A 13,082-nucleotide genomic window follows, 5' to 3' on the forward strand; every position below is an offset into this window, starting at 1 on the left:
TCCTCAATTTTTCTCCCGGGTGTTGCTCGTAGGAGTGCCCTTCAGATTTAATCTTTAATTCCTGGAGACTCCAGGACAATCCTGGAGGGATGGCAGCCCTATACCAGATTGCCAAGTGAATTTGTGAAGCTAATTCAGCCTCACTCTCCATGGGACAGAAATCTCTTTCAACTTCTCAGAGCATGGATTGGGCACAGAGAATTCTAATCCAGCGATCACTTATGTGACAGGTGGGTAATAACATCAGTCTCCAATAGGACTCAAAGTCACAGATTCGGATATGGGTGCAGTCAATACTTGGCAACGTAACAAGAACAGCAGGAGACAAACATTTGAGCAATTGGAAATCCAAATTGACTGTCACTTGTTGTTTTAGTATCGAGAAATTCCACTTATCAGAAATGTAATCGCTATTTTGAAGTTAGTGCAGTACATAAAATCCATTCTGTACATACGGAGTAGGTGAACTGGACTTTATTAAAACACTAGCCCTGAAACTGTGCTGTTGGGTCACCGATTAACAAACACCTTCGTCACTTAATGTAATCAGTCATTTAAAGTAAACGGGTTAGTGCATCTCCTTAAACATTAGAGGAAGGAGCTGGGGATGGATGGTTCGAGCATTCGTGTGGTGTATCCCGAGGTGTTATTTTATCAAAGAATGATCGATTGATACAGCAGAGGAGGCCGTTCAGCCCATCGTACCTGTACTGGCTCTTTGAAAGAGTGATCCAATTAGTCCCACTCTCCTGCTCTTTCCCCATAATCCTGCATATTTTTCCCCTTCAACTATTTATCCAATTCCCTTCTGAAATTTATTATTGAATCTGCTTCCACCACCCTTTCAGGCAGTGCATTCCAGATTATTAAATAATTCGCTGTGTAAAAAATTCTTTCTTTATGTCGTCTCTGGTTCTTTTGCCGATCACCTTAAATCTGTGTCCTCTGATTACCAACTCTTCTGCCACTGGAAACAGTTTCTCTTTATTTACTCTATCAAAACCCTTCATGATTTTGAACACCTCTATCAAATCTTCTCTTAACCTTCTCTGTGTAAGGAGAACAATCCCAACTTTTTCAGTCTCTCCACATCAACAAAGTCCTGCATCCCTGGTACCATTCTAGTAAATCTCTTCTGCATCCTCTCAAAGGCCTTGACATCCTTCCTAAAGTGTGGTACCCAGAATTGGACACAATACTCCAGTTGGGGCCTAACCAGTGATTTATAAAGGTTTAGTATAACTTCCTTGCTTTTGCCCCTGTTTATAAAGCCAAGGATACTGTATGCTTTTTAACAGCCTTCTCAACTTTTCCTGCCACCTTCAAAGATTTGTATATGTACACCCCCAGGTCCCTCTGTTCCTACACCCCCTTTAAATTGTACCATTTATTTTATATTGCCGTCGTATCTCTGAATTTTCAATTGCGTTTTGCTGGCAATAACCCATGTAGATTCTTCCATTTTTTTTGCGTGTATAATCAATGTACAACAAAAGGCAATAAACAGCTGACCCCTAGTGAACGAGTTGACCTCGAAATAAAATTCTTACTCTCCAGCCACAACAAGCTGAGTTCAATAGTAAATCAATTGCTTGCAGCAGATGCTGTTCATTTTAAATGGATTGGGTTTCCATCTTGGGAAATTCATTCGCAACTGAACCAACACCATTAAACAGGTTATCTGGTCATTTATCTCAGTGCTACTTGTGGGATCTTGCTGTGCACAAAAAAACTGCTGCAGTTGCCTACATTACAACAGTGACTACACGTCAAAAGTAATTAATGGAATCCTGGAACTCCCTTCCTAACAGCACTGTGGGAGAACCTTCACCACATGGACTGCAGCTGTTCAAGAAGGCGGCTCACCACCACCTTCTCAAGGGCAATTATGGATGGGCAATAAATGCCAGCCTCGCCAGTGACGCCCACATCCCATGAATGAATAAAAAATTGTCTGTGAAGTGCTTTGGGACGTCCTGAGGATATGAAAGGTACTATGTAAATGAAAATTCTTTCTTTCTTGTGATATTGTTTTTGTTTAGGATTCATTGTTTCACCCAGAACCATAGAACCATAGAAAAGATAAAGCACAGAAGGGGGCCATTCGGCCCATCGTGTCTGCGCCGGCTCGAAGAACAACCAGGTACCCATTCTAATCCCACCTTCCAGCACCCGGTCCGTAGCCCTGCAGCTTACAGCACTTTAGGTGCAGGTCCAGGTACCTGTGACACACTACAGCTGCAGCTGATCAAATAACTAATATAGCACTTGTGTAGAATTAAAGATTCACTTTATTTCAATTTATTTTTTTTAACGTAAGGGAAGTTTTACAATGCTTTTCACAGTGGTATGCCGCTGGTGTATACTCTCACACTGACACAGTACTGGTGTATACTCACACTGATACAGTGCTGGTGTATACTCTCACACTGATACAGTACTGGTGTACACTCTCACACTGATACAGTACTGGTGTACACTCTCACACTGATACAGCACTGGTGTACACTCTCACACTGATACAGTACTGGTGTATACTCTCACACTGATACAGTACTGGTGTACATTCACACACAGATACAGCACTGGTGTACATTCACACACTGATACAGTACTGGTGTACATTCACACACTGATACAGTACTGGTGTACATTCACACACTGATACAGTACTGGTGTACATTCACACACTGATACAGTACTGGTGTACATTCACACACAGATACAGCACTGCTGTACATTCACACACTGATACAGTACTGCTGTACATTCACACACTGATACAGTACTGGTGTACATTCACACACTGATACAGTACTGCTGTACATTCACACACTGATACAGTACTGGTGTACATTCACACACTGATACAGCACTGCTGTACATTCACACACTGATACAGCACTGCTGTACATTCACACACTGATACAGCACTGCTGTACATTCACACACTGATACAGCACTGCTGTACATTCACACACTGATACAGCACTGCTGTACATTCACACACAGATACAGCACTGCTGTACATTCACACACTGATACAGTACTGCTGTACATTCACACACTGATACAGTACTGGTGTACATTCACACACTGATACAGTACTGGTGTACACTCTCACACTGATACAGTACTGGTGTATACTCTCACACTGATACAGTACTGGTGTACATTCACACATAGATACAGCACTGCTGTACATTCACACACTGATACAGTACTGGTGTACATTCACACACTGATACAGTACTGCTGTACATTCACACACTGATACAGTACTGGTGTACATTCACACACAGATACAGCACTGGTGTACATTCACACACTGATACAGTACTGCTGTACATTCACACACTGATACAGTACTGGTGTACATTCACACACTGATACAGTACTGGTGTACATTCACACACTGATACAGTACTGGTGTACATTCACATACTGATACAGCACTGCTGTACATTCACACACTGATACAGCACTGCTGTACATTCACACACTGATACAGCACTGCTGTACATTCACACACAGATACAGCACTGCTGTACATTCACACACAGATACAGCACTGCTGTACATTCACACACAGATACAGCACTGCTGTACATTCACACACAGATACAGCACTGCTGTACATTCACACACTGATACAGTACTGCTGTACATTCACACACAGATACAGCACTGCTGTACATTCACACACTGATACAGTACTGCTGTACATTCACACACAGATACAGCACTGCTGTACATTCACACACAGATACAGCACTGCTGTACATTCACACACTGATACAGTACTGCTGTACATTCACACACTGATACAGTACTGCTGTACATTCACACACTGATACAGTACTGCTGTACATTCACACACTGATACAGTACTGCTGTACATTCACACACTGATACAGTATTGCTGTACATTCACACACTGATACAGTACTGCTGTACATTCACACACTGATACAGTACTGCTGTACATTCACACACTGATACAGTACTGCTGTACATTCACACACTGATACAGCACTGGTGTACATTCACACACTGATACAGTACTGGTGTACATTCCCACACTGATACAGTACTGCTGTACATTCACACACTGATACAGCACTGCTGTACATTCACACACTGATACAGCACTGGTGTACATTCACACACTGACACAGTACTGGTGTACATTCACACACTGATACAGCACTGCTGTACATTCACACACTGATACACTACTGGTGTACATTCACACACTGATACAGCACTGCTGTACATTCACACACTGACACAGTACTGGTGTACATTCACACACTGATACAGTACTGGTGTATACTCTCACACTGATACAGTACTGGTGTATACTCTCACACTGATACAGTACTGGTGTACATTCACACACTGATACAGCACTGCTGTACATTCACACACTGATACAGCACTGGTGTACATTCACACACTGATACAGCACTGGTGTACAATCACACACTGATACAGCACTGCTGTACATTCACACACTGATACAGCACTGGTGTACATTCACACACTGATACAGCACTGGTGTACATTCACACACTGATACAGCACTGCTGTACATTCACACACTGATACAGCACTGGTGTACATTCACACACTGATACAGCACTGGTGTACATTCACACACTGATACAGTACTGGTGTACATTCACACACTGATACAGTACTGGTGTACATTCACACACTAATACAGCACTGGTGTACATTCACACACAGATACAGCACTGCTGTACATTCACACACTGATACAGTACTGGTGTACATTCACACACTGATACAGTACTGGTGTACATTCACACACTGATACAGTACTGGTGTACATTCACACACTGATACAGCACTGGTGTACATTCACACACAGATACAGCACTGCTGTACATTCACACACTGATACAGTACTGGTGTACATTCACACACTGATACAGTACTGGTGTACATTCACACACTGATACAGTACTGGTGTACATTCACACACTGATACAGCACTGCTGTACATTCACACACTGATACAGTACTGGTGTACATTCACACACTGATACAGTACTGGTGTACATTCACACACTGATACAGCACTGCTGTACATTCACACACTGATACAGTACTGGTGTACATTCACACACTGATACAGTACTGGTGTACATTCACACACTGATACAGTACTGGTGTACATTCACACACTGATACAGTACTGGTGTACATTCACACACTGATACAGTACTGCTGTACATTCACACACTGATACAGCACTGGTGTACATTCACACACTGATACAGCACTGCTGTACATTCACACACTGATACAGCACTGGTGTACATTCACACACTGACACAGTACTGGTGTACATTCACACACTGACACAGTACTGGTGTACATTCACACACAGATACAGCACTGGTGTACATTCACACACAGATACAGCACTGGTGTACATTCACACACAGATACAGCACTGGTGTACATTCACACACTGATACAGCACTGGTGTACATTCACACACTGACACAGTACTGGTGTACATTCACACACTGATACAGCACTGGTGCACATTCACACACTGATACAGTACTGGTGTACATTCACACACTGATACAGTACTGGTGTACATTCACACACTGATACAGTACTGGTGTACATTCACACACTGATACAGTACTGGTGTGCATTCACACACTGATACAGCACTGGTGTACATTCTCACAACAACTTTAACATGCATTTATATAGCTCCTTTAACATGATAAAACGCCCCAAGGCACTTCACAGGAGTGTTATCACTTTGGATCTAATTGGGAAATCATCAAAACAACAGCAAGCTCAATCAATTGGGTGGTGAACCCAATCAAGGAGTGGGAAGCCAAGGGGATGGGAATGATGCGTGTTGTATGGTGTGAATCATACTAGTCATTTACGACGAGGGGGGAGTGCAGTCTTTTATTTTATGCCAACGACTTTCATTTACGTAGTACCTTATGTCGGAGGAATCTAAAACTAGTGGACATAGTCTCAGAATAAGGGGTCGCCCGTTTAAGACGGAAATGAGGAGGAATTTCTTCTCCCAGAGGGTCGTGAATCTTTGGAATTCTTTTCCCCAAAAAGCTGTGGAGGTGGAGTCATTGAATGCATTCAAGGCTGAGTTAGACAAATTTTTGCTCAGCAAGGGAGTCAAAGGATATGGGGAAAAGGTGGGAAAATGGAGTTGAGGTAAAAATCAGATCAGCCAGGATCTCACTGAAGGGTGGAGCAGGCTCGAGGGGCCGAATGGCCTACTCCTGCTCCCATCTCTTATGGGCTTATGGCTCTTATGGTCTTATGGCCTTTAATGTAGAAGAACATCTCAAGGTGCTTTACAGAGTGCGGGCGCGGTGGGGGGGCGTGGGAAAGGAACAGATACCAAGCTACTTTGGGAGAGTTAGGAGAGATGATCGAAAACATGGTCGAAGAGATAGAAGTAGAGAGGCAGAGAGGTTTGGGGAGGGAATTCCAGAGCTTAGGGTCTAGGCAGCTGATGGTGTGTCTGCCAATGATGGAGCGATGGAAATCAGGGATGCGCAAGAGGCCAGAATTGGAGGAGTGCAGAGATCTCGGAGGGTTGTTGGGCTGGAGGAGGTTATAGAGATAGAGAGGGGCGAGGTCACACTTATACACAGTGCTCTGTATTCTCAATACAGCATTTTCAAGAAAGCACACCAAGTGTGTATACTCTAATTGGTATACGTTGCACAAGTACCTAATCCACATGCTTGCAGTGGGAGGAATAGGGTTTTGCAACAGCGGAAGGCTGCATTTTCTTGTTGCCAGCAGTGAGTTGCACTAATCATTGTGTCTTAGGCATATCCTGTATCCAGCGAGCAAGCCTAGCAGACATCTGAGGGGCCATCAGTGCTGGTCATGTTCTTTGGGGCATCCCAGATTACCCAAAAATGTTAGGTTGTAGGGCAAGACCATAAGATGTGTAAAGTGTGGTATACCAGAGGCTCTTCATCTCTTTCAACAATCCCACCATTAACTTCAAACTAAACCTTTACAAAGGTGAAACATCATTGCTGAAAGCATAGCATGAAAGTCATAAACAACAAGTATTTGTACAGGGACGACATTGTTGCTGTTGCTACAGATCGACATTACGGCCACTCCTGGTCAACTGTTTGTTGAGCATCTCAGGTTATGTCATCCAGCAGGAACTGATGGACGTTGACAATTTCGCAGCTTTGAGGGAAGGATGATAGATGGCTCTAAAACATGGAGTTGAAGTAATGATCTTATGCTGTTTAATCGGAAAATGGAATAATGGGCAGCACCAAGCAAAGTAGGATAAGTTAAGGCATCGGCTTAAATTTTAACTCCGAGCTGGGAAGACGGCAGGGGTGAGGGGCTGGGGCGGAATTCCTGATGGGAAACCAGGAAGTACGGGTTTCCCGGATATCCATACAATTTTGAAGTAAGGACTCTTTTTGACAGTTTCCTGCCCAACAGGCCAGCCTGATTGACAGACTGGCCTCAGTCTGACGGGAGAAGAGGATGTGAGGAGGTAAGTCTTAGATGAGGGGAGCGTCGGGGTCACCTGGGGGGTTTGCGGTCGGGAGTCATCGGGGGGCTGGGGGGGTCAGGAGTCATCGGGGGATCAAAGTTCGGAGATCGTGGGGGATGGGGCCGGAGATCATCGGGGGAGGGGGTCGGAGATCGTCCGGTGGGGGGGGGGTTGGAGATCGTCCGGGGGGGGGGGGTTGGAGATCGTCCGGGGGGGGGGGGGGGTTGGAGATCGTCTGGGGGGGGGGGTTGGAGATCGTCCGGGGGGGGGGGGGCGTTGGAGATCGTCTGGGGGGGGGGTTGGAGATCGTCCGGGGGGGGGGGGGGTTGGAGATCGTCCGGGGGGGGGGGGTGTTGGAGATCGTCTGGGGGGGGGGGTTGGAGATCGTCCGGGGGGGGGCGTTGGAGATCGTCTGGGGGGGGGGGGGGTTGGAGATCGTCCTGGGGTGGGGGGGGGGTCGGAGATCGTGGGGGGAGATGCTGCAGGAAGGCTGGTTGGGCCAGAGAGAAGCACTCCTGCTCTTCCGAGCCCACAGAAGTGCTATAAAATTCCCACTCATAAATAAATGAATTTACCAAATCATCTGAGAAAGCTTTGGGGCCCTGATATTTTTCCATTTTCCCTCAACTCTCCGTCATTTAATTCTAGACTCTTTTGCCATTTTCCGGAGACCTGCTATAGAAATGTTGGTTTCCTGACCTACTCTCATCCTATCCAGTTGCCTATTTTCATATTTGTTCAGAAATCTTAAGTATTTCTATTGGCCTCCTCTTCGCTAATCAGCCTTGGCTGTGCATTTTGCTCCTTTTCCAGAACTCCCATTACTGGATTATACCATCTGTTTCAATGTTTCTGAGACCACGACATAAGCACATTTTTTCTGTGCTGTGAGCACAGGTTACTTTCCAGAGTCATACCAATCTACCCAGAGCCCCCCTCATCGATGTGATCAACACTTCTGGGTGCAACACTGGAAAATGAAGATTAGATAGGATGAGAAGACAGGTCACAGAGCAACAAAAAGAACCACAACAGAGCCAACGGGACTGAGAGAAGGAAAAATGAAACACTAGAAGAGGAAAACAATCCATAAAAATGAGAAAGGCAGAATTCAGAGAACAAAATCGGCAGCCAATTTAAAAGCCTTCAATCCTTAACATTTCAATCATTTTTTGACTGTTCTCATGAATTTTTCCATTTTTTTTGTTTGCATGAGGTTCTCATGAGCCTTTCTTTTTTGCCAAACTTTCAAATCCCCTCCCTTGTACCATTCCAAACATAAATGGGTTTTCCAATGGGAACCCCCTCCCCTGCCCCCCCCCCCATCTGAGACATTTGGAAGTAGGAGGATCTAAGGGGGGGGATACCAAACAGGTAAGGTTTTATGAAAGATCCTCTGTGCTCACCTGCTGGTCCCGCCGTTGTGTGTATAGCAAGATCCCACAAACAGCAATGAGGCAAATTATCTTTTTTTTGTAGGGTTAATGGAGAAATGTTGGCAGGACACTGGAAGATCACTCTGCTCTTCTCAGAATGGTCCCATGGGATCTTTAACATCCTAGCATTCACTTAATGCCTCATGCAAAGGGTTTCACCTCAGTCAATGCAGAACTCCCTCAGTACTACATTGAAGCATCAGCTTAAATTATATGCTCAAGTCCTTAAGTGAGACTTGAATCCTCCTGACTCAGATGCAACCAGAAATAGACCACAGATCAAATGTCCCCAGAAATATTTTCATACACACCTAGTGCTAGGAGTAAATTCCATCCAGAATCTTGGACACTCTCCAAAACAAATTTCAAAATTTGCGATTTTGGGAAAAAGAAAGAATCATGCAAACATAGGAGACCAACTCCCGGGCTTTACACTGATACTAGACACTTCCAATCCGACAGAAGATTAATCGACTGTATTGTTGTGGGTCTACATTGCCATCGACAGTCTGAATATTGGGTTTCTAATATTAGAAGTGTAGTCAACAGAAGGAGAGCCCCTCCCCCTTCCTCAGTCATCTGCTGCACTCTAGTGTAGCAGCACTCCCCACCACCCCCCCTTAAACTAACATGGGGATCAAAAAGAAGCCCTGAGCCTGGGACTGTGTGCATCAATTACTGAAGTTTCCCCGCTGGAAAAATTAAAGAGGAAAAGATTTGCTTACTTGAAATGGAGTCTGGCTGTTGTAGTTCTTCACTTCCTTAATGGCTCCACGAAATAGCAGAACTCGAGCACAGCTCTCCTGTAAATTGGTGGAAATAAAGCACATTACTAATAACAATTGACAGCATAAGCCTGTGGTTTCAGCTGCTGCCCTTTGTGGCTGTGAGTGCATTCTCCACAATTCCAGATAATTCATTGGCATAGTGTATCTTCCAAGCACGACAACAACAACTTGCATTTATATAGCGCCTTTAATGTAGTAAAACGTCCCCAAGGCGCTTCACAGGAGCCATTATCATACAAAATTTGACACCGAGCCACATAATGAGATATTAGGACACGTCTCAGTCAAAGAGGTAGATTTTAAGGAGTGTCTTAAAGGAGGGGAGTGGTGTGGAGAGGCGGAGAGGTTTAAGGAGGGAATTCCAGAGCTTAGGGCCTAGGTAGCTGAAGGCATGGCCGCCAATGGTGGAGTGATGAGAATCAAGGATGCACAAGAGGCCAGGAGTGGAGAATTACAGGCATCCTATAACATAAATCAGGGCCATTTTGATCTCCTGGACTAGTGTCGATTGCCTAAGGGGGCCGGAGAGGAATTTTCCACTTTTTTCCCCTAATTGGCCTAGGTTTTGTACCTGTCTTTTTGCCTCTCCCAGGCGATTGCATGGCTCTGGGTGAGGTGGGGGGTGTACGTATTGTGTTACACAAGACATCACCACTGTGTGGGATAGGCTGGATGGACCAATAGGTCTTTTCCTGTCCGTCATTTTTGTATGTCCGTATACAAATGACAACACAAGGTTTTACAAATTGGTTTAGCAACAAGCACAAGGTATAAAACTAGTTTGGAAGAACTAGCCTTTGATCGAGGAATCAGATCTACCATTAAATAATTAGTTAATCTCATGTGGTGTTGCTCACAGGCAGTCCAGTGTCTGGAATGCAGTTAAGACATTTAGCAAGGCCCCCTTCGAAGCCAGGGAGCAGGGCATAGCAGGAGAGTGCATGTCAATGGGAACAGGGGTGCAGCACAGTGGCTGGGGGTTGTGAGGTAGGGATGAGAGTTTGGCTAGAAAATCTTTAAATTAAACCACTGGAGCGAGAGAGAAGAGAGAGCTTATCTGTTTAATAGCACGGGGGATGTGCTAAACTATAAAGGCAGCTGTTCTGAGAGATATTTTCCTGGATTAAATTCCCAAAGAATTATATCTGGGAGAAAGTTTTTGGTCTACTCAAAAAGTTGGGGTATCTTTACAGCTTCATCATTTCTTTAGTGATTGACAGCAAAACTGACCAATCGCAGAGCAAACCACAACTTCCCAACTGTAAGTCCCATCCTCCCTGTCCAATAGTGGAAGGAACAGTCTTAATCTGCATTGTGAGGGTTTTGGTTCATCAGATTTCTGTTCTATTTCATTCCTTCTCATTGGGTCAACCTACTGCTATTTGTAGCAAACTGCATTCAATTGGTGTATTGGGAGTTGTCTCCAGTTCACTGCCCCTTTACTTGTGGAACTCAAGTTCCAACCCAAGACAGAGCAATGGGACTAAAGTCTCCTCAGTCCGCTGCTGTAAAGGTTGTCCGTAAGCTGAGTTTGGGAAGACCAGCCCCTGGTGGGCATGGGCTTAAACCATAAACTCACACATCAGAAAATTGCGAGTCCAGGACGGTAGGTGAGGTACTTTATCGGCAGAACGTACTCAAAGAAATGACACCACTCTCTGTATTTTAAATCCTTTGATTGTGTAACATTTTTACATGGGACAAGCAAAGAAATGTTACGTCGCTTTTTAAACACTATTAATTTTGCAAGCAATCAAAATAAAATTCCCAACTGCATTTAGAGTGAAATCTATGATGCAGCAATAAGAGAGAAATAGACTGTCAGAGTGTACTACATCTGCTCAAAAGTCTGGCCCTGAGTTTCCTTGGATTTTCTTGTGCTGACATAGCCGCACTTCTGGTGAAGTCACGACTGGGCAGCAGCACAAAGTCCAAGCAAACTGAAGGCCAGAATCTCACTGAGAAATTTTATCAAGGTGCAGCAATTACAAATTTCAAAAGATTTAAACTTCACCAATCTAGACTTACGTACGACCAATCTGATAAACCTGAACTCCACCAAAAGCGTTGATACAGTGCAACTCGACAGAGTAAAACTGAAACCATCGATCCAAAGCTACAAAACACGAGAAACATGACTGTTTATTCAGTGATCCTCACTGGATGGCTGTGCGGAACGGAGGATTAGTGTTACAAGTGTTTATCTTAGGCCTGTATCCCTGCTGAGTAAGGCTTCTTGCTGGGAACACTTGAGTTCAGCCTACAGAGCTGTAGTCAGCTCACAGAATGGTTTGAAGTATGTTTTGGGGTCCAGAACTCAAGTAGTAATTAATATTCATCTTGAAACTGAACTGGAAAATATGACATGTTACAAACAGATTCACAACTTGGAAAAAAATGCAACAAGATTCATATACCATCATGAATCTGCTAATGTTGTTACTCCTTAAAGGAAAGCTAAAGGTTAGAGTGAAACATAGTTACGCTCCAAGGCTAGATATTTATATTCAAAGAAATAGCTTGATATCTAGTTAATATAGCAGACAAAGGAATATCATACAAATGCATTAAAATGTTCATCCACTAATGTTAGCAACAGTAGCTTCTCGCTGTAAGGGGAAATTTTCTGACTTTGCATCAAAGGCAGGGTGTCTTGCTTGCTGGGAAAGTGCATCAGTAATGTTGGTGATCATGACGCATGATTTTCCAACCGTTAATTGGAATAGTGGGAAAATTATGTGCTGCATTTAAAATCTGGTTGTAACCTTAATTATTGCTGCCTATCACAAGGCACAGAACTGTGCTTTTAAAAAAACATTTTTAAAAAACAGACTTTTGGTCAAACTGGACTGTCCAGTACGAACCTGGATGGTAGCGACCCTCTTCTATCAGTGGTTCACCATTGACCTACAAATAGAGAGGCAGGACTGGTCCAATCAGTTTTTCCTCCTCTCTGAGATCGTGTTCTTGGCTTCATCAAAGTGTTCTGCTGAGTTGCCTGGCAACGGTTACTTATAGATAGGCATTCTGAGTTTCGGTTTTAACCAGATGACACCTGATAATTACTCCCTGAAAGTTAGAGTCAAATCAAAAAAAACAGAAGCTCCCTTCCTCTCTGGAACTCCCTCCCCCCTGTCTACTTCTCTCTCCCCTTTGAAAAGTCTTCTTAAAATCTATCTCTTTGACCATGTTTTCGATCATCTCCCCTAACTCTCCCAAAGTAGCTTGGTGTCTGTTTCTTTTTCCCCTCGCTCTGTAAAGCAACTTGAGATGTTCTTCTACATTAAAGGCATG

The 13,082-nt window shown here is 44.0% G+C and overlaps 1 protein-coding gene across 1 annotated transcript in view; it reads right to left on the minus strand.

Annotated features, from left to right (window-relative positions):
• shank2b (SH3 and multiple ankyrin repeat domains 2b) overlaps window positions 1–13,082 on the minus strand; it is a 680,429-nt gene that overhangs the window by 541,029 nt on the left and 126,318 nt on the right. The window contains exon 9 of the mRNA XM_067994155.1: window positions 9,726–9,803. Coding sequence (XP_067850256.1) covers window positions 9,726–9,803 — 78 coding nt within the window. The remainder of the gene's footprint in view (window positions 1–9,725; window positions 9,804–13,082) is intronic.

The sequence above is a fragment of the Heptranchias perlo genome, chromosome 12 (genome assembly GCF_035084215.1).
Source record: "Heptranchias perlo isolate sHepPer1 chromosome 12, sHepPer1.hap1, whole genome shotgun sequence".
Classification (NCBI taxonomy): domain Eukaryota; kingdom Metazoa; phylum Chordata; class Chondrichthyes; order Hexanchiformes; family Hexanchidae; genus Heptranchias; species Heptranchias perlo.